At 31.1% G+C, this 23,072-nt stretch overlaps 1 protein-coding gene across 2 annotated transcripts in view; it reads right to left on the reverse strand.

The window, feature by feature from the left end:
- Positions 1 to 23,072, reverse strand: part of LOC111627934 (DNA polymerase subunit gamma-1-like) — a 117,193-nt gene that overhangs the window by 24,403 nt on the left and 69,718 nt on the right. For both annotated transcript variants that reach the window (XR_002757085.1, XM_023371625.1), the window contains exons 17-21: positions 19,918 to 20,053; positions 17,461 to 17,567; positions 2,761 to 2,903; positions 2,572 to 2,655; positions 2,371 to 2,485 (exon numbers count right to left, since the gene is read on the reverse strand). Coding sequence is in view for 1 of the 2 variants with exons in the window: in XM_023371625.1 (XP_023227393.1) it covers positions 2,371 to 2,485; positions 2,572 to 2,655; positions 2,761 to 2,903; positions 17,461 to 17,567; positions 19,918 to 20,053 (585 nt within the window). In the remaining variant the exon portion in view is untranslated. The remainder of the gene's footprint in view (positions 1 to 2,370; positions 2,486 to 2,571; positions 2,656 to 2,760; positions 2,904 to 17,460; positions 17,568 to 19,917; positions 20,054 to 23,072) is intronic.

The raw sequence follows: 23,072 nt of genomic DNA on the forward strand, positions 1-23,072 counted from the left end.
CAATTCACCCACAATCTTGATTGCAACTGTTGCCAGTCAAATGTTGAGCTATTCACATAGACAGTGAGAAAAACCTGGCTATTGCATACAATGATAAAACTAATGTAACTACTCGATAAGTCACGAGCACAAGAAACAAAATGGAAGTTTTAGTTAGAAATAAATACTTTTTCTTGCCATATATCTAATAATAGCCAGATCTCGTTGTCTCTCCAAACATCTTTTTTATTTCTCTGTTGATAGCCCAACACATGCTCCTCAGCTATCTTGTTTCTTCTCGCACGCATGGGATTGTGGGAACTCTCTTATGACTGGATCTAGTTTCAAAAACTCTCAAGTAAATCACGATTTAACCTTGTTTCAGTCAAGACTGAAATGCTCAGTGCAAATGAGGATTACCATTAAGTTCAATCAGTAACATTTCATCTCTCAGAAATTGCTTGGAAACTATTGAATCCATACATTTCTTTCTCAATTCCCTCAAATGACAGATTACTCCATAAGAAGTTATATCTGAAATATACTAGAGGTAAGGCATTCGAAATTGAAAAAATACTATCCAACCAGATGGACTGAATATCACCAATCCATGTCAATTTATTGCACTTTCAAGACGACAAGACAGAAGCCTTAGAATTCTCAGTTGTGAGAAACAGAAATGGCAGTTGAAACTTTTCAACTAATAACAAACAATTATTATTGTGACATTGTCACAATACCAGGCTAAATTTTTAATCATATTTTATAATTTATGTAATTTCAAATATATGCTCTCTAGCTAAAATTAGTAGTGGCTAACCCAACAATAGAGTTGTGCTGGTCATCTAACTAATTCCTTTCAGGAAAAATTTTTGAATTAAAATAACATGACTTCCAATTCCAGTTTGCATCAACATTCATATATAGTTAATTGGAGCCTCCTGCCCCTAAGGCAGTGTTTCTTAACAGGGGGCTGCGGCCCCCTGGGGGTACATAAGAAGTTTGCTGGGGGGCTGCCAAATTATGCAAAATTTCCTTCAGAATATAATAAAAAGAAAATTGATGTATAACCAAATATCATATTGAAAAGTGAAATAACAAAGATAAAGTTTTTGTATTTAGTTTTTTTATTTATTTCTTATTTCTTCCTACTTACAACTTTGTTAGTACAGTACAGAAGAAATAAATGCAAATATGCTACTTACACCGCAGTATTTACTTCTTTTATTCCAAAGTAATTCTAAAAAACTATTAATGCTTGGAATTTTAAAAATAAAGCAATAATAAAAAAATCAATGTATTATAGATAATTTAACAAATATAAATTATTATTTTAAAAAATAGGGGTCACAAAAAAATTATGAAATATTTGGTGGGCCGCGAGTATAAAAAGGTTAAGAACCACTGCCCTAAGGTTTCCATATCTGGTTTTGTCTTTCATCTAGCTAACTTCGTTCTTGAGATTAAGGAAAGACAGATGGACGGACAGTCGATAGTGGGAATTTATAGGTCTAAAATTTTTTCAAATTGCAGCCCAAATACGATTAAAAATTGCCAATTCCAAACTTTTCTAATATAGATATCCTTGCTTTGTTTATAACATATTATCAAAGATACAAAATACATACCAAAACTCAAACACAGTAACATTACTTTTCTCATTTTACCAATTATTGCAGTCACATCATCTTTACAATCATTGAATACTTAGCTCCTAAATTTCTTTGCATCCTCCATAACTGCCAGTAACATAACATGTCATTGTTTTGTTCTGATAGTTACTAGCCACATATGAACAAATTAAACATTTTTTCAATGTTAATGGTTTATGTCTTCTAGCGACAGACAAAATTAATCAATTTGTTATTCTTCAAAACCTAGAATTTAACCATAACGCCAATGAATTTTTAACACAGGCTAATTGTATACTTTTAGAAAAAATTTGTGCATAGTTTAGTTCAAAAATTATACAAAATTCTTGTTTACACTGCTATTGAAGTACTAGGTTCAACTAATCTAAAACTGCCAAAAAATTTTATTTTATCAAAATATTATTGGCAAAGTTGAAGAGACTATAAATGTCAGCCTTAATATTACTTTTTTACATCCTGATACAACCACATGACCATCGACTGTCATTCAGATATTATTCGTTTTATTTTTAAAATTATAACTTTCTGTATCTTGTTCTATTCTGATATCCATTTCCATAGTATATGTTTTTTACTTGAAGATGATTGCTAAAGACAATTGAAAATGTTTGTTTTTCTCCATCATTTTATGTTATGAGCTGGATTTTTCTTTTGTAAGCAAGATTCATTGTTTTGACATATTCTTAAAAAAATTGGAAAATTTGTAAAAAGACAAAAAATTAACACAAATATTACATACGTTTTTATCCACAGTTTCAGGTTCTAAGGCTTTACTGATTCGACAACCAAGCACTGGTGTTCGAGGTTCTGAAGATTGTGCAATTTCTTCTAATTTGTTAAACATATGTGATTCACTATTAAAATAAATTATTAATAATATCTATATTATTAACATTTTTATATTGTTGATAAAATAAAATTATATACAATTAGTAATTACCTTCCACCTATCCACTTTCTTTTTTTAAATTTATTTGTTAAAATTGTATCTTGTTCATCATTATCATCTTCAAACTCATTAACTCTAAAAGTAACACATATTCAAATAATAGATGCTATTTGTATATACTATAAACAATATTTCAAATAAACAGAAAATTTAATCATGATTTGTTTTGTATTATCTTACAGTTTTCTAATTCCTTTAGTTTCTGTATACATTTTTTTAGCTTTCTGTTTAGCATCTTCTGGTGTTAGATGATGATTGAATTGCATTAATAACTGCTGGGCAAATGGTTGACCAGCACCATAAATCCGACCATAATTAATTATCTAAAATGTTGACGTTGATAAGATAATTTATTTAGAATAGTTTAAAGGAAAAATGATTAATGATTTAATAAACTATTATATAAAATTAATAAGCTTAAATAGCATAATAATTTATTATATTAAATACATAATTATTCTTTCTCTTTTTGAGATTCTGCACAATCTTCTCAATACATCCATTTCAACCATTGTTACTTTTCTCCTCTCTTCTGCAGTCATTCTCCACCCCATATAACAGAATGCTTTTAACAATAGCATTATATATTCTTTTTTTCTTGATCTAGTTATTTCTTCACTCCCGAAAATGTCAATGAATACAATCCAAAAAAAGGAAAAAGAGAGGAAGACCCAGACAAACTTTGTACAATGGAGTAAAGTTAGCATGTAGTGAAAAAGGGATTAAAGAGGGTTGTGCAACATCCTTTATTTGACAATTTCTTACATTTGCCAAAACATATTTCAAGCACAGCTCCTCTTCAGTTGGCACTGTAACATAAAATCCTAAAATATAAATTTATGATATTATTCCAAAAGAGAGTAGTGGCCAAGAATGCTTTTGTTCTGTTTTATAACAAAACAAAAGTATTCCTGGCCACCACTCTCTTTTTTTATTATTTATTTATTTATTATTATTTAAAATGTTTTATTGTAAAAAGTATTCCAAGCCATAGCTCCTTTTTAGAATAATGTCATCATAAGTTTATATTTTAGAATTTTACACATTACAATGCCAACTGAAGAAATGTTTTGACAAATGTAATAAATTGTCAAATAAAGGATGTTCTGAAGTCATGTGTTTTTAAATATACTTTGTCTACATTACAATATCTACAGTGCATGTTTAAATCATCTTCAGATATTACATAATGAAATAAAATAAAATTTGTTTTTGAAGAACCAAAAGCTTTTGTTAACTTTATTGTTTAATAAGTCAGGTTTAAGATTTGGAATAAAGATATTAAATAATACAATTAATTGAAGTATATGATTCTACAAACAAATTTTACTTTCTTCCATTATGTAATATCTAAAGATGATTCAACTTTGCATTACAGCTTGCTGATGTATAAAATATATTATCTGTAAATTACAAAATCTACTTTTACTATATAGAACAGATGCATAATCTCTTCTATTATAAAAATGGCTTTACTCAAGTTTTATTTGAATAAAAGCACTAAGATTGTGTGAAAAACACAATATCATATTCACTGGATTTTAAGATTCAATTAAGATAAATGAAAAAAAATAAACAACAGCAATCACCATGACCATTACAAGAGTGGTTATTCATAGTACTATGTAGAAAGAACTATTGGATAAATCTCAACTAAATATATAAAGACATACTGTTTATATGCTTACCAAATTTAGTTGAGATTTATCTAATGTATACAATCTAAATTTTTGGGTAAAGATTTTACTCAAAATTCAACTGCCAGGGTGCATATATGCAAGCAGCATCTTAATGTGCATTTTATCTACATTTTCTAACAAATTTTGGGAATTAAGAAACAAATTTTAATTACAACTGTAAAAGGTGAAACTAACAAGTAAATTAAGATATGGGTCTATGTCCTCTCCATTTCCTATGTTCTACAAACTGAATTTGTTGTACAACACTGAATTGCAAAACAACCAACTTGTATGTAATTGTTGCACTTTTTTCTTTTTTGACTCATTAAAAATGGCCATTTTTTCAGGTTCATTTTGAGTTCAGCCAAGACCACAACTGCTGAGTAAGGGATAGATGACCTACTCATCTGAAACAGTCCAATCCCTGAAAAATTCCTGGAAATTTTTGATTATCTAAATTCAATCCCTGGGTTTCCAGAGAAGAGCAGTAAGCTGATGCATTAATATTATGCTCTTCTGTACCAGATATTCATTAACCAGGACTGATGATTAAGCTGAAGCAACAAAGCCTTTAAAAAACATAAAAACAGCTCTCAGGATCGCTTTGATAAATGGATAAGTGCTGACAAAAGTATTTAGCAGATGGAGGAGCTTATTTTGAAGTTGGTCTTCTGTAAACACTTAAAACTAACAACATAAGTTATATTAAAAGTTTAGTTTATTTTTGACTCTATCACTTACATTTATACTTTTTGATGTAAACATTAAATAATTTATATATTAAAGCTATAATTTTAAAATTAGAACTGTTCACTCTTCTAATATAAGATATTAGCACAGAATAAATAATTAAATTTTATTCTCTACTAGCAGATGAGCCCAGCATTGCTCAGGCAAAAAGTAACGATAGCAAAGATTAAGATAATTACATTATAGCCAATCTTATCCACTTTCACAGAAATGCAAGAATTAGGTCCCCCATTTCCAGACTAATTAGAGAATTTTTACATGGGTCTAAAAATATGTTTGATTTCCTGCAAAAACGCAAAAAACTGCATCTGCGCCTGTAAATCTTGGACGCTGCTTTCTCTTAACACTTCCATTGTTACTCAACACTTCCATTCTTAACACTTCCATTGTTAAGGAATACACTTCTTTCATCCCCTGTGGTACCCTACTAAATGTGGTAGCCTACTAAAACGCAGTCAAAAATGCAAAACATTGCATCTAAAAATAGTACAATAGAAGCGAGATCTTCAGGGTAAGCCTTAACTTCCAGCCCTTATATCTTCAACAGCATGCCCTTCAGGTAAAAATGGGAACCTTCTTCATGGATGGGGGATACAGGGCTACCACACCATATAACTCCCTTGATCGTACCGGGACTTGTTTTTGAGTTTTAGCAGCACGCACATTGTACACTTACCTTTATAATATATATTGATATTGATGATTAATAGAGTTTAAAAAACACTCTCAACAGCAATGTGAGATGCCGGGAGCAAAGGGATGTTCCCTAAAGATCTTTTAATCAGCAACGGTTTGGCGAAAACCGCTCACATTGTCACTGGATGGCTTAATACGAGAGTCTTAAAACATTTGAGTGGGGAGCACAATGAGTAAGTTGAAAGGGTGTCTGGTAGTTTGAGAGAGACAGGTAGACTGATTAACAAACAACAAAAGTTTAATATAGATGTTCTAGAGTATACAGGATTCTACAAAAACACAACTAAATACTAATACTAATCGTAAACATGCCATGCATGAGGTGCATCCCTGTTAGAGTTTACAACTGTTTTACCCAAAATACCTCTGAGAAAGAGATGATGTCCTTGATTTCTCCTGGAGGATTGTATGACATTCTAAGATAGCCATGGTCTATGGCTTCCTTTGTTGTATGGCAGTTCTAGCCAGTATTCTCTATGGCTGGATCCATCCACTCTGTGGAGGTTCACCCCGGATCTGTCGCTGGAATATAGCGAGATGGGTGTCTATCTCTAGGGATGTGTCCACACTGTATGGAGAGGCTGGTGGCTGGTGGGTAGAGCTCCTTCCATGCTGATCCACCTTGAAAAGGCATCTGGTGATGTTCGTCTGGATATGGCGAGTTTGGATATGTCTGCATGTAAGGTCTTGGGGATGTCTGCTGCGAGACTTGAGTCCCAGCCTCCTTTATCCTCCTTAGGCCTGGGAAAACCCATCAGGTAATTGGATGTTTGGAGATGAAGTTGCAGGTGTGAGGTCATAGGTAACGCTAAACTGTCATTTAAATGGAGCTGATAATACCATATTTGGTTTGAGACTTGTAAGATTCATCCTATTTACTTGTTGGAAGGTTGACTTTTCCCTCTTTTAGCAATAGGTTGTTATAATTTAACACCAGATTGTTATAATTCTTTAACAGTTGTTGATGAAAAGGATAATATTCAATTGGTTTTCTGCACGATGTATTCTTAATGATCGCAATGGAGAAATAGGGTAAAAATTTCTTTAAAATAGGGCAAAATCAGGTTCTCCATCTCACAGCAAATTAAATACTCTTACGTAAATCCATTTTATTGACAACAATTTGTTATAGCATATAGATTTTATAATCTATAGTATCCTTTTTACAAAATACCTTAATACAGTAGAGCGTCGATTATCCGAATCAATTGGGGACTGGGGTTGTTCGGAAAATCTATATTTCGGATAACCGATTATGTACGAAAAAATATATTAACTTATCCCATGTTGAAATTTTTCTCCGTTGCGTGTCGCTTTGTGTTGAATTTTCATCGATGTTAAGCCTAACGACGACTATTGTATCGTTAAAAATTATTTTTTTATTTTGTACAAACAAAATAAATATATTGAAAAATATAAAAACAATAAAAAAATTATACTTCAGAAGTTAATTTAGTATCAAAAATGTAAAATATTTGAGTAGCCCGAAGACATAGCCAAAGATTGCAGTGCCACAGCACTGGCAAAAATTTAAATTTGCAGACTGGAATTCTTTCAAATAATTGACGTTTCGGATAATCGACACTCTACTGTAATCTTTTTGTATGAAGTTTGTTCAAATCCCGGATGGACCCCCAAAATTTGTAGGAATAATGATCAAAATAGAGAACTAGAAATAATAAAATCTTCCAGCATCTTCAAATTGTCCGCAAACCATCTTCTTGATAGAACGATAATGTTCTACGACTGTAATGTCTTTCATGCTTTTCTGTGCCTTTTTCCACTGTCGTCTTCTTGTTCTCTTCTCACGCCATTGCCAACTTTTGTCTTTTCACTTCTTGCACACTACTCGTCTAAAGCCCACATTTATATTTATATATAATTATAATTCACAGAAATGAAAATCAACATGTATATAAAGTAAACTAAAAAAATGTATATAAATAAATGTACTTTTAAATTTTTTGTTAAAAATCTTTAAATGCATTATAAACAATTTGTTCATCTGTAAAGAAATTTATCTAAATATATAAAATTACTTGTCGTGACTGACTGACTGACTCACCAATTCATTATCGCCCAGAACAAACTGCTGAACCTAAAGAGGTAAAATTTGGTACACAGTTAGGGTACGTCATGAAAACACACACTAAGAAGGGATTTTTCAAAATTACCCCACGGGAGGAGAGGGTAAGCATTAAGGCTTAACCGGAAGAACGACTTCTACTGTACTATTTTAGATGCAATTTTTTTGTTTTCAACTACGTTTAGTCTTCATTGAGTACTTAGGTGTATTAAATTGATAACATTTCAGACATTGTTATAATATTTTCATATATTTCGATTTTTTAACCAAATGTTCAAACTGTTTTAAATTTGAATTTGTTATTGCATATTAGTTTGATTATAGAATGATTGTAAACATTCCAGAAAATTGATCAAATTGAAAACAGTTCATTTGATTCTCAGCAATTCTCATTATTCTCAGTGGTAGGTGTTATATAACAATTACTATGGTTGTTGAAATACTGAATATAAATAGTATTTGCTTTCAAAACCTCCGCGGGCGAAGTCGCGGGTAACAGCTAGTAACTTATAAATATATGGATGGGTCATGAGTCAATATTTGCCTTATGGAGAATTTGAATGGATCAATGAAGATATAGATGTAACACAGATACCAGGTGATTCGGATACTGGATATATATTAGAAGTTGACCTGAAATACTCTAAGAAACTTCACAGAAAGCATTCAGATCTTCCTTTAGCTCTAGAGAATAGAATACCAGATGGATCAAAACAATCTAAGCTGTTAACCACTTTATATGATAAAAGGAATTATGTGATTCATTATAGAAATCTAAAACAATATTTGAAAATGGGGATGAAACTCAAAAAGGTACATAGAGTTTTAAAATTTAAATAATCGGATTGGTTGAAGAAATATAGATCTGAATACTAAAATGCGAACCAAAGCAACTAATGATTTCGAAAAGGACTTTTTTAAAGTAATGAACAACTCTCTGTTTGGAAAGACAATGGAAAACATAAGGAAGAGAGTTGATCTCAGGTTATTTTGTGATGCTAAACAAGTAGTCGCTAAGCCGAACTTTAAACATCGAACCATATTTACTGAAAACCTATGTGCTATTCACATGAATAAGACAAAAATATACTTCAATAAACCCATCTACGTGGGAATGAGCATATTAGATCTTTCAAAGTATTTAATGTATGATTTTCATTATAATGTGATGAAACCTAAATATGATGATAATATAAAACTGTTATATCAAGACACCGATTCTTACATTTATAATATAAAAACTGATCATTTCTATCAGGATATGAAAAGAATTATTAATTACTTTGATACATCAGATTATAAAGAAGATAATGAATATGGTATACCTAGAGTAAACAAGAAAGTTTTAGGTAAAATGAAAGATGAGAATAATGGTAAGATAATGACTAAATTTGTGGGATTAAGAGCAAAAATGCATGCCTTCAAAGTTGAGAATAAAGAAGAAAAGAAAGCTAAAGACATTGAGAAATGTGTAGTTAAGAATAAAATATCATTTGAAGATTATAAAGACTGTTTATTTAATAATATAAAGCAATGTAGAACAATGNGTATACTATTTATATCAAAATATATATTTTAACAGTATGTAATATATTGTTTTTGTATACCTTTATTAATTCTACAAAATAGTCATAAAATAATTTGTTTTTAGAAGTGATGTTATGCGGTAGTATTAAACACTTCAAGTGCTCTTTAAGCTTGTACGATAATTCTAAGATGTATAGATGAAAAACAGGTGTTGGTGTTATAGATGTGTTGGTAGCCCATACACAATTTTTATTTTTAAGAGTATGTAGGAAAATTTTTTTGTTGTATATTTGATATCATGTACTGATTATTTTTGTTTTTTATTGTTTTTAAAAATTAGCACTGAAGAGGGGTTGGATGTTTGTACCAACCTGAAATGCATTTGTCATTTTTTTAAAAAATAAAAGTGTAGTTCCTAACTGAAAATTTGGCTATGAGTCCGTCTACCATATTTTTTTGGATTACAGAGACGTATTATATAGAAAGATCTAACATACAGCAATCCAGTTATATAGTAAAATTTCATTGTTAAATAATATTATATCTCTTCAATTTTAAGAGGCCATTATAAGACATTATGATTTTGAATTCAAATTTTAAGTTTTTTTTTATGAAGGAAAATTTTTAAATACAGTAGAGCCTCGATTATCCGACTCAATTGGGAACTGGGGTTGGCCGGATAACCGAAAAGTATGAAAAAATCCATTATTAGTGTAGTATATTATTATATCCCATGTAATTAGTATATCGCTATTAACCTACTTCGCATTGAATTTTCATCGATGTTAAACCTAACAAAATTTTTTTAAAATAATAATCGTCGGTATTGTATCGTTAAAAATTAGAAAATTAAGCCACGTTTAAATACTGGCTCCCTTTCATGGTCAATCCAGTGTTGCCAGATAAAACACATTATTAAAGTAGCCAAGACATAGCCAAATATTGTAGCGCCACATCACTAGCGGACATTTGAAATTTGCCGACTAGGACGGTCGGTTAACCGAGGTGACGGTTAATCGGGGGTCGGATAATCGAGGCTCTACTGTAATTGATTTTATTAAGTTTGTTAAATAGTACCAAGTTAGAAAAACAATACAACAAAAGAACATTCATTGTACAACAACAAAAATTGAATCTATTTCATTTTCCATTATTCCACCACCATTTCTAAATACATTTATAGTTTGTCTTGTTATTCTTAATTACCAATTGAAATAAAAATGATCCATAAAATAAAAAAGGTTATTATTCCATAAAAAATCTTTTCAGTTATTTTAATATTATTATTTTATTTAATTAAAATAATCAAATTTAAAAGTAAAAATAAGTACGAGAACTATTTTACATATATTTATTATTACCATGAATTCCAGTAAAATGCGAATCGCCTAAAAGTGATGCAATCCATAATTCTTGTGAATCCACATCAGCACCAACAAAATGATATCCTGGAGGTGACTGAATCATTGATTTTAATTCGCTCCCAACTCGATCTAGCTAATGAAACAAACAAAAAAGAAAAAAAAAATCATTATTTTAATAAATTGTCAGAAAATGAAGCAAATAAATGAATCTAATGATGATCAGACATATACAGTTAGATGTAACACGAAGAAAAGCAGAATGAGGGGAGACAACATGCCACACAGACATAGCAGACTAAACAATATCATGACCTATGACCAAAATAATGTAAAGCGTGCCAACAGTAGATGGCACTGTTTAATACAAAATATATCTTAGCACACAGAGATTACAATTTTACTTTCTTTCATACTCCCTCTATTGCTGTGTGCTTCATACATAACAAATATCCATTATTTCAATTAATTTTAACATTTTCATGAATCTATCAAACTTAGTTCCCATTAGCAGTTTCGTTAGGACATCTGTGATTATCAGGTGTGTCCTCAAATAATAAATTACAATTTCCCCTTTTTTGACTAATTCTCGAGTGACATGAAAGCTTGTGTCAATATGTTTACTATGCTTGTGCATTCTTTGATAACTGTATTGCACTTTGGTTATTGCAGTAAACACAAGTAGAGTTCTTTACACATCTTTTAAAACCAATATGTACTAACAGTCTTTTTATGTAGGTTATTTCACGAAGCTTCAGCTTCAGCTAGAGCTGAATACTCTGCTTCCATGGTCAACATTGCAACAGATGTCTGTTTGTTTGACTTCCAACTAATTGGACCACCAGCTAACATCAGAATGTTACCTGTACATGACTTTCTGTCGTCTATGTCTCCAGCCCAATCTGAATCTGTGTAGGCTTTAAGCTCTTCATTGTTCTTGATGTATGTTATTCCATACATGGAATACATAGATGATTTTTTGATCCAAAGTGTTTTGCTGGGATAAGCACAAAAATGACTTAATATGCTCTCAGCAAAAGCAATGTCTGGACATGTCACATTTGCCAGGTAGATAAGACTTCTGATGAACTCTCTATAAGGCTGATTTTTCATGTCTTGTCTCACATTGTCTGTGATTGGACCGATTTCCTTCGAAATTTTCATATTTGACTCTATCGGTGTAGCGACAATTTCCACATCCTCTAAGTTGAATCTCTTCACCAGTTCATTAATATATTTTGTTTGCATCAGATATATGCTACCTGTTGGCCCTTCTCTCTTTATTTCAATGCCTAAAATGTTACTTATAAGGCCTAGGTCTACTATTTTGAATGCTGACTTCAGTTTCAATTTAATGGTCTCAAGGTTTTCAATCTTCTTCGATGCCAATATTAAATTGTCTACATAAACAACGAGTATCATTCGATCTTCTTCCTTCCCAAATACATAAACACATGGATCAGTTGCTGTGTGCCCGCCTCCAATACTCGTGATAAAGCCATCTACCTTCTTGTATCATTCTCTTCCAGACTGTTTTAATCTGTATAAGGTTTCAATAATTTGCAGACTTTATCTTCTTGTTTGCCGAGGACGAACATCTCAGGTTGCTCCATGTATATTTTATCAGATAAATCATCTTACACATAAGCAGAAGTTACTACATCCATTTGATGTATGTGAATTTCTTCATTTACGAAGACAGATAATAATGTTCTTATTATTTTGTATCTAGCAAATGGAGCAAAAACATCATAGTCTATACCTCTTTCTTGGGTATGACCTTGAGCTACAAGTTGTGCTTTATACTTTTCTATGTCACCTTGTTGGTTGGTTTTCATTTTAAATACTCAATGATTTGTTAACATTTTCTTATTGTTTGGCCTTGGTACTAAGATCCATGTGTTGCTTTCACATAGGCTCTCCTATGTGAAAGCAACACATAGGAGAGCCTATGTGAAAGCACACATAGAATATTCCTTTTTCGTGGAAGTTAGTCGTGCCTCTCTACCGTCTCAATTTAACACTTCAGATACATGTTTGGGATCTGGGATTTTGTCTTAACAATTTGATAAAGTTTCCTCAGTCTTCTGCGTTCTCCTGTTCTTTCAATTTTCGTTGGCTCAAGTGACTCTCCTCTTGAATTTCTCATCACTCTTCTTCTATATATTCATCCACATTAGATTCATTATCAGACTCTCCATGTAGTTTTGTATTGTCCTCACTGTTTATCTCTGTTGTCTGATTTAGCAGCATTATACACGTCATTTGGTGTTGCAGCAGCAAAATCTGGTTCAGTGGAGATAATCTTCAGAAAAGTGTTACTTATGTGGATTGTTTCAACAAATCTTATGTCATGTGCTATGATGAGTCTTAATTCCTGGTTTCCAGAGTCAATACACTTTTGACTCATTCGAGTATCTGACCAACACGTACTCATTGCCTTTCAGATGAAAATTTCCTCATTTTTGAGTCTTATCTCCAGCACTTTAGCTTTACTTCCGATAATTTTAAAGAAACCAACGTAAGTTTTATGCTTAAACCATAGCTCATTCAATGTTTTTCCATTGAGGACTTTTGTTCCACTTCTATTTCGTAGAAATGTGGGCATATTGATTTGCTTCTGCCCATAGTGACTGAGACAGACCTGCTTGCAACATTATACACCTCGCCATTTCAACAAGTGTTCGATTTGCATATTCTGCTACACCATTTTGTTGTGAGGTGTACTTGACACTTAGTTGTCGTATGATTACTTCTTTTTCGAGAAATTTGTTAAATTCTTTCAATAAATATTCTCTACTGTTATCCATATGTAGCTTTTTGATTTGATAACCTGTTTGTTTTTCAATCCTTTGCTTATAAGATTTGAATGCTTGGAGGATATCTGAACGACTTTTTAGCATTATAGTTTCCATATAGTGTGTACAGTCATCAATAAATGTTACAAAATATTTTGCACCTCCTAATGATATGGTTTTCGTCGGACCACATATATCGAAATGCACTAAGCCCAAAATCTCTTTCTCTTGATGATATGACTTCTTAAATGATTGAACATGTATTTTCAATCTAAGGTATATTTCACAGTTTAATTCTTTCTTTCGTTGAAAGGTCCATACCTTCAGCCAGTTGTTTAACTTTCATTTTTCTTAAATTGTTAATGTTTATGTGCCCATATCTTTGGTGCCACTTTAATTAATAGGTTTTTGTCAGTAGTTTGTAGTTTCTGCTGAAAACATTGTTTGGTCTTCCACTTCATTGACAACATATAGGTGATCACATTTCATAGCTGTACCATCTTTACATTTGATGATTGCATAATTCTCCTTAAATACAACAATGTATCCTTTGTCAGTGATGCTTGCTACCAATAAAAGGTTGTGGCACAATTCCAGTACATATAATACATTTTGTAGTTTTATGGAACTTATTGCTCGTTGATTTACTTTCAAATTGAGATTCACATCACCTATGCCAACTGCTTGCACATAATTCTCCATGGCAGTATATACTTTAAACTGTTCAATTTGATCTAGGGTTAATAATTTATATTTGTCGTTGCACTTAATCTTGTTGCACCACTATCTAAATACCACTTTTTCAATCCATTTGTGAATTCCATGTTACATGCAATTCTACTTTTATGTAGGCACCTCTAATAACTTTTATGTCTGTGTGTTTTGTTTTTAATTTACAGTTTCTACTGATATATTCATTTTTACTGCAGTTGTAGCACCTTCCGTCAAATCTCTGGCCTCTGAATCTTGTACTGTTTTCCCTCGAGTTCATTTGTGACTGCTTTACACAGTCAAACTTTCCCTTTGAAAGCAATGCGTCACTTCTCTCATTCTCAGTTAGCTTTGTAACATGCTCCCTCTGTCTTGCTTCCTCCTCTTTTAATTTCTTTTTGAGGTTTCTTTTCGAGTGACGGTATGTCATCATGTGACTCTATGGCTATACTAAAATTTTCATATTCATCCGGTAGTGATCCGAGGAGCATAAACAATAGTAATTCTTTTGGGATTTCTATTCCCGCTTCCTTCAGTTGATCAACTTTACTTGTGAACTCGTTTACATACTGTGTAATCATCATATTCTGCCCTTTTTCCATTCAGAGTAACAGTTTGTTGCCTTTCTAACGAGGCCTTGTGACTGGAATATTGTCTTAAGTCCATCCCATGCTTCTTTACACGTTTCGGCATTTTTCACATGGTTCAATTGCCAAGACTAAGGCTTAGATTTATCAGCGTCCAACGCCTTCACATCTTGCTTGATCCATTCCTCTGGGCTTCTTTCTGGTTTAATTTCAGTAATAAATCATCGAATACCTGATGCTGAGAAAAACCGTTTATTAAAGAAACATTAACATTTTCGACCTAATATAATAGGCCATCTTCAGATGCAACTATTCTTGAACGTATTTAACTTAATATTTAAATGTCAGAACGTTTGAATACTTTTATGTTTAAATCAAAATACTGGATAAAATAACAAATAAATAATAAAATAAAACAAGTATAGTAAATGAACTAATACAATAACGATGTAAATAATGTACTAAAATAAAAAATAACATATGTAAAATAAAATAAATACACAAAAAATGCCATTAAAATATGAGGGCAGGTGCAGGCTAAGAATTTTTGCATTTTAGTTTTAATTTAAAATCTTCTCTATTGTGATGTATAATAAATTTGTTAATTATTAATTGATAATTTATTTTTATTATTTCTTTTCTATTTGTTGCAGTATATTATTTTTCTTTAATGTATATATTTGATTTTAGCTCAGCCTCCTGGTATTCCAGAAATATGCAGAGTTTCTTTACCTTCATGTTCAGCGAAAGGAGAGTGTGAATTATTCATAATTGGAAAAAATTTTCTGAAAGACACAAAAGTTATATTTAGAGATATACCTAAATGTAAGAAATCATCTAGTTCTGTTTTCCTTTTTTTAATTTATAAAATAGATAGTCTGTATCAATGAATTGCTGTAATTTTTTGCATTAATCCTGCAGTGCAAATACAAAAGGTGAAAAGCTACTAACACCAAAAAAAACTTTGCATAACCCTCACCATCAACATAGAACAATGTTGTCAGACCAAAAAAATCTGAAATTGAGCGAACTTAATTAAAAATCATTATACAAAACCAATAATAATTTTAAGTATAAAATATCATTTGTTACAAAAAAGATATTTAAATTACTTTATTCACTTTGTTTATATTTCATTAAGATCTAGAATGTATGACTCCTTGTGATTAAATAATAGAATTATCATTGCAAATGATAAATTTAAATAATTTATTTTTTATTTGCTTCTTATCACTTTTGAAAATTGGAAAATTTTTCAATCACAGACATGACCCATGATGTTACTATGATTTCAGGACAACTTATTATCATTTCACTTCATTTCTGTTNATATAAAAACAATAAAAAAATTATACTTCAGAAGTTAATTTAGTATCAAAAATGTAAAATATTTGAGTAGCCCGAAGACATAGCCAAAGATTGCAGTGCCACAGCACTGGCAAAAATTTAAATTTGCAGACTGGAATTCTTTCAAATAATTGACGTTTCGGATAATCGACACTCTACTGTAATCTTTTTGTATGAAGTTTGTTCAAATCCCGGATGGACCCCCAAAATTTGTAGGAATAATGATCAAAATAGAGAACTAGAAATAATAATCTTCCAGCATCTTCAAATTGTCCGCAAACCATCTTCTTGATAGAACGATAATGCTCTACGACTGTAATGTCTTTCATGCTTTTCTGTGCCTTTTTCCACTGTCGTCTTCTTGTTCTCTTCTCACGCCATTGCCAACTTTTGTCTTTTCACTTCTTGCACACTACTCGTCTAAAGCCCACATTTATATTTATATATAATTATAATTCACAGAAATGAAAATCAACATGTATATAAAGTAAACTAAAAAAATGTATATAAATAAATGTACTTTTAAATTTTTTGTTAAAAATCTTTAAATGCATTATAAACAATTTGTTCATCTGTAAAGAAATTTATCTAAATATATAAAATTACTTGTCGTGACTGACTGACTGACTCACCAATTCATTATCGCCCAGAACAAACTGCTGAACCTAAAGAGGTAAAATTTGGTACACAGTTAGGGTACGTCATGAAAACACACACTAAGAAGGGATTTTTCAAAATTACCCCACGGGAGGAGAGGGTAAGCATTAAGGCTTAACCGGAAGAACGACTTCTACTGTACTATTTTAGATGCAATTTTTTTGTTTTCAACTACGTTTAGTCTTCATTGAGTACTTAGGTGTATTAAATTGATAACATTTCAGACATTGTTATAATATTTTCATATATTTCGATTTTTTAACCAAATGTTCAAACTGTTTTAAATTTGAATTTGTTATTGCATATTAGTTTGATTATAGAATGATTGTAAACATTCCAGAAAATTGATCAAATTGAAAACAGTTCATTTGATTCTCAGCAATTCTCATTATTCTCAGTGGTAGGTGTTATATAACAATTACTATGGTTGTTGAAATACTGAATATAAATAGGGTTTGCTTGCAAAACCACCACTGGCAAAGCTAGTAATAAATATATTTATATACAAAATTTATATATAAATATAAGTTATATAGTTATATATAAAATAAGTTACTACTATTACTATATATAGTAGTAACTTATTTTATATATAACTATATAACTTCTATTTATTAATAAGTTATTAATAATTGAAAATTTATGCTTAATATAATATTAAATATGATTAAAAAAAGTGACCTTAGCTTGTTCTCTGGTAATTCCAACAGATAAGGCTGTTTTACTATGCATGTCAGTAGCATTACTCTTCTTTCCTTGAAGTGTCATCCAGCCAAATGCTGTACAGCCTAGAAGTTAAAATTTCATTTTTTGTTTTTATTATATAAAAATTTTTATTATTATATAAAAATTATATACAGTGTTAACAAAAGAACATAATATTAAACTTAAAAGAATTAGATACTAAGTTTATTCTGAATGATCACCCAAAATTAAAATTTAATAAGTGGAGAACATATTTCTTAAAAAAATAGATATAATACAAAATATAAATATGAAAAAAAGTATAAAATATTCCCATACATAGAAGACATATTTGAAAATTTCAGTAAAATCCTTAACAAAGATAAGATATGTTCGGCCCCATCTTTGAACAATAAGATTTCAAATAACGTTTCTAAATATGTTAACAAAAGTAACCATAATAATATAGATCCTCTAAAAAAGACAGGTGTCATATATAAATTAGAATGTAATTGTCTGAACCCATGTAGGTGTATAGGAGAACTAATCGTGTATTAAATGTAAGAATAAAAGAACATGAAGCGGCTATTCGGTTAAAATACAAAAATTCACCATGGTATGAACACGCGAAAAATAATAATTGTAAAATTAATCGCAATAATATTAAAATTTTACATTATGAAAAAGACATATATAAACGAAAATTCAAAGAACATTTTGAAATAAAGAAAAACCAAAATAAGAATTTAATAAATAATTCCGAATGTATGTTAATTGATTCTCGCTGGTACAAAATGATAAAGGGCGTTACATAGAAATAAAAAATGAAATTATTGCGATTGAATAAAAGAAGGGTGCTAATGTTTTGCTTAGTGTTTTGTAGATTGTTTGTATCCTATTTATATGAAAATATATATTTTAACAGTAAGTAATATATTGTTTTTGTACACCTTTATTAATTATACAAAATAGGCATAAAATAATTTGTTTTTAGAAGTGATGTTATGTAGTGGTATTAAACACTTCAAGCGCTCTTTAAGCTGGTACGATAATTTTAAGATGTATAGATGAAAAACAGATGTTAGTGTTATAGATGTGTTGGTAGCCCGTACACAATTTTTATTTTAAAGAGTAAGTACGTAGAAATATCTTCTAGTGTATTTGATGTCATGTACTGATTATTATTGTTTTTTAAAAATTTGCGCTGAAGAGGGGTTGGATGTTGTATTAACCTGAAATCNAAACACTTCAAGTGCTCTTTAAGCTTGTACGATAATTCTAAGATGTATAGATGAAAAACAGGTGTTGGTGTTATAGATGTGTTGGTAGCCCATACACAATTTTTATTTTTAAGAGTATGTAGGAAAATTTTTTTGTTGTATATTTGATATCATGTACTGATTATTTTTGTTTTTTATTGTTTTTAAAAATTAGCACTGAAGAGGGGTTGGATGTTTGTACCAACCTGAAATGCATTTGTCATTTTTTTAAAAATAAAAGTGTAGTTCCTAACTGAAAATTTGGCTATGAGTCCGTCTACCATATTTTTTTGGATTACAGAGACGTATTATATAGAAAGATCTAACATACAGCAATCCAGTTATATAGTAAAATTTCATTGTTAAATAATATTATATCTCTTCAATTTTAAGAGGCCATTATAAGACATTATGATTTTGAATTCAAATTTTAAGTTTTTTTTTATGAAGGAAAATTTTTAAATACAGTAGAGCCTCGATTATCCGACTCAATTGGGAACTGGGGTTGGCCGGATAACCGAAAAGTATGAAAAAATCCATTATTAGTGTAGTATATTATTATATCCCATGTAATTAGTATATCGCTATTAACCTACTTCGCATTGAATTTTCATCGATGTTAAACCTAACAAAATTTTTTTAAAATAATAATCGTCGGTATTGTATCGTTAAAAATTAGAAAATTAAGCCACGTTTAAATACTGGCTCCCTTTCATGGTCAATCCAGTGTTGCCAGATAAAACACATTATTAAAGTAGCCAAGACATAGCCAAATATTGTAGCGCCACATCACTAGCGGACATTTGAAATTTGCCGACTAGGACGGTCGGTTAACCGAGGTGACGGTTAATCGGGGGTCGGATAATCGAGGCTCTACTGTAATTGATTTTATTAAGTTTGTTAAATAGTACCAAGTTAGAAAAACAATACAACAAAAGAACATTCATTGTACAACAACAAAAATTGAATCTATTTCATTTTCCATTATTCCACCACCATTTCTAAATACATTTATAGTTTGTCTTGTTATTCTTAATTACCAATTGAAATAAAAATGATCCATAAAATAAAAAAGGTTATTATTCCATAAAAAATCTTTTCAGTTATTTTAATATTATTATTTTATTTAATTAAAATAATCAAATTTAAAAGTAAAAATAAGTACGAGAACTATTTTACATATATTTATTATTACCATGAATTCCAGTAAAATGCGAATCGCCTAAAAGTGATGCAATCCATAATTCTTGTGAATCCACATCAGCACCAACAAAATGATATCCTGGAGGTGACTGAATCATTGATTTTAATTCGCTCCCAACTCGATCTAGCTAATGAAACAAACAAAAAAGAAAAAAAAAATCATTATTTTAATAAATTGTCAGAAAATGAAGCAAATAAATGAATCTAATGATGATCAGACATATACAGTTAGATGTAACACGAAGAAAAGCAGAATGAGGGGAGACAACATGCCACACAGACATAGCAGACTAAACAATATCATGACCTATGACCAAAATAATGTAAAGCGTGCCAACAGTAGATGGCACTGTTTAATACAAAATATATCTTAGCACACAGAGATTACAATTTTACTTTCTTTCATACTCCCTCTATTGCTGTGTGCTTCATACATAACAAATATCCATTATTTCAATTAATTTTAACATTTTCATGAATCTATCAAACTTAGTTCCCATTAGCAGTTTCGTTAGGACATCTGTGATTATCAGGTGTGTCCTCAAATAATAAATTACAATTTCCCCTTTTTTGACTAATTCTCGAGTGACATGAAAGCTTGTGTCAATATGTTTACTATGCTTGTGCATTCTTTGATAACTGTATTGCACTTTGGTTATTGCAGTAAACACAAGTAGAGTTCTTTACACATCTTTTAAAACCAATATGTACTAACAGTCTTTTTATGTAGGTTATTTCACGAAGCTTCAGCTTCAGCTAGAGCTGAATACTCTGCTTCCATGGTCAACATTGCAACAGATGTCTGTTTGTTTGACTTCCAACTAATTGGACCACCAGCTAACATCAGAATGTTACCTGTACATGACTTTCTGTCGTCTATGTCTCCAGCCCAATCTGAATCTGTGTAGGCTTTAAGCTCTTCATTGTTCTTGATGTATGTTATTCCATACATGGAATACATAGATGATTTTTTGATCCAAAGTGTTTTGCTGGGATAAGCACAAAAATGACTTAATATGCTCTCAGCAAAAGCAATGTCTGGACATGTCACATTTGCCAGGTAGATAAGACTTCTGATGAACTCTCTATAAGGCTGATTTTTCATGTCTTGTCTCACATTGTCTGTGATTGGACCGATTTCCTTCGAAATTTTCATATTTGACTCTATCGGTGTAGCGACAATTTCCACATCCTCTAAGTTGAATCTCTTCACCAGTTCATTAATATATTTTGTTTGCATCAGATATATGCTACCTGTTGGCCCTTCTCTCTTTATTTCAATGCCTAAAATGTTACTTATAAGGCCTAGGTCTACTATTTTGAATGCTGACTTCAGTTTCAATTTAATGGTCTCAAGGTTTTCAATCTTCTTCGATGCCAATATTAAATTGTCTACATAAACAACGAGTATCATTCGATCTTCTTCCTTCCCAAATACATAAACACATGGATCAGTTGCTGTGTGCCCGCCTCCAATACTCGTGATAAAGCCATCTACCTTCTTGTATCATTCTCTTCCAGACTGTTTTAATCTGTATAAGGTTTCAATAATTTGCAGACTTTATCTTCTTGTTTGCCGAGGACGAACATCTCAGGTTGCTCCATGTATATTTTATCAGATAAATCATCTTACACATAAGCAGAAGTTACTACATCCATTTGATGTATGTGAATTTCTTCATTTACGAAGACAGATAATAATGTTCTTATTATTTTGTATCTAGCAAATGGAGCAAAAACATCATAGTCTATACCTCTTTCTTGGGTATGACCTTGAGCTACAAGTTGTGCTTTATACTTTTCTATGTCACCTTGTTGGTTGGTTTTCATTTTAAATACTCAATGATTTGTTAACATTTTCTTATTGTTTGGCCTTGGTACTAAGATCCATGTGTTGCTTTCACATAGGCTCTCCTATGTGAAAGCAACACATAGGAGAGCCTATGTGAAAGCACACATAGAATATTCCTTTTTCGTGGAAGTTAGTCGTGCCTCTCTACCGTCTCAATTTAACACTTCAGATACATGTTTGGGATCTGGGATTTTGTCTTAACAATTTGATAAAGTTTCCTCAGTCTTCTGCGTTCTCCTGTTCTTTCAATTTTCGTTGGCTCAAGTGACTCTCCTCTTGAATTTCTCATCACTCTTCTTCTATATATTCATCCACATTAGATTCATTATCAGACTCTCCATGTAGTTTTGTATTGTCCTCACTGTTTATCTCTGTTGTCTGATTTAGCAGCATTATACACGTCATTTGGTGTTGCAGCAGCAAAATCTGGTTCAGTGGAGATAATCTTCAGAAAAGTGTTACTTATGTGGATTGTTTCAACAAATCTTATGTCATGTGCTATGATGAGTCTTAATTCCTGGTTTCCAGAGTCAATACACTTTTGACTCATTCGAGTATCTGACCAACACGTACTCATTGCCTTTCAGATGAAAATTTCCTCATTTTTGAGTCTTATCTCCAGCACTTTAGCTTTACTTCCGATAATTTTAAAGAAACCAACGTAAGTTTTATGCTTAAACCATAGCTCATTCAATGTTTTTCCATTGAGGACTTTTGTTCCACTTCTATTTCGTAGAAATGTGGGCATATTGATTTGCTTCTGCCCATAGTGACTGAGACAGACCTGCTTGCAACATTATACACCTCGCCATTTCAACAAGTGTTCGATTTGCATATTCTGCTACACCATTTTGTTGTGAGGTGTACTTGACACTTAGTTGTCGTATGATTACTTCTTTTTCGAGAAATTTGTTAAATTCTTTCAATAAATATTCTCTACTGTTATCCATATGTAGCTTTTTGATTTGATAACCTGTTTGTTTTTCAATCCTTTGCTTATAAGATTTGAATGCTTGGAGGATATCTGAACGACTTTTTAGCATTATAGTTTCCATATAGTGTGTACAGTCATCAATAAATGTTACAAAATATTTTGCACCTCCTAATGATATGGTTTTCGTCGGACCACATATATCGAAATGCACTAAGCCCAAAATCTCTTTCTCTTGATGATATGACTTCTTAAATGATTGAACATGTATTTTCAATCTAAGGTATATTTCACAGTTTAATTCTTTCTTTCGTTGAAAGGTCCATACCTTCAGCCAGTTGTTTAACTTTCATTTTTCTTAAAT

This window comes from Centruroides sculpturatus, unplaced genomic scaffold (assembly GCF_000671375.1).
Source record: "Centruroides sculpturatus isolate CEXI.00-Female unplaced genomic scaffold, Cexi_2.0 scaffold230, whole genome shotgun sequence".
NCBI lineage: Eukaryota > Metazoa > Arthropoda > Arachnida > Scorpiones > Buthidae > Centruroides > Centruroides sculpturatus.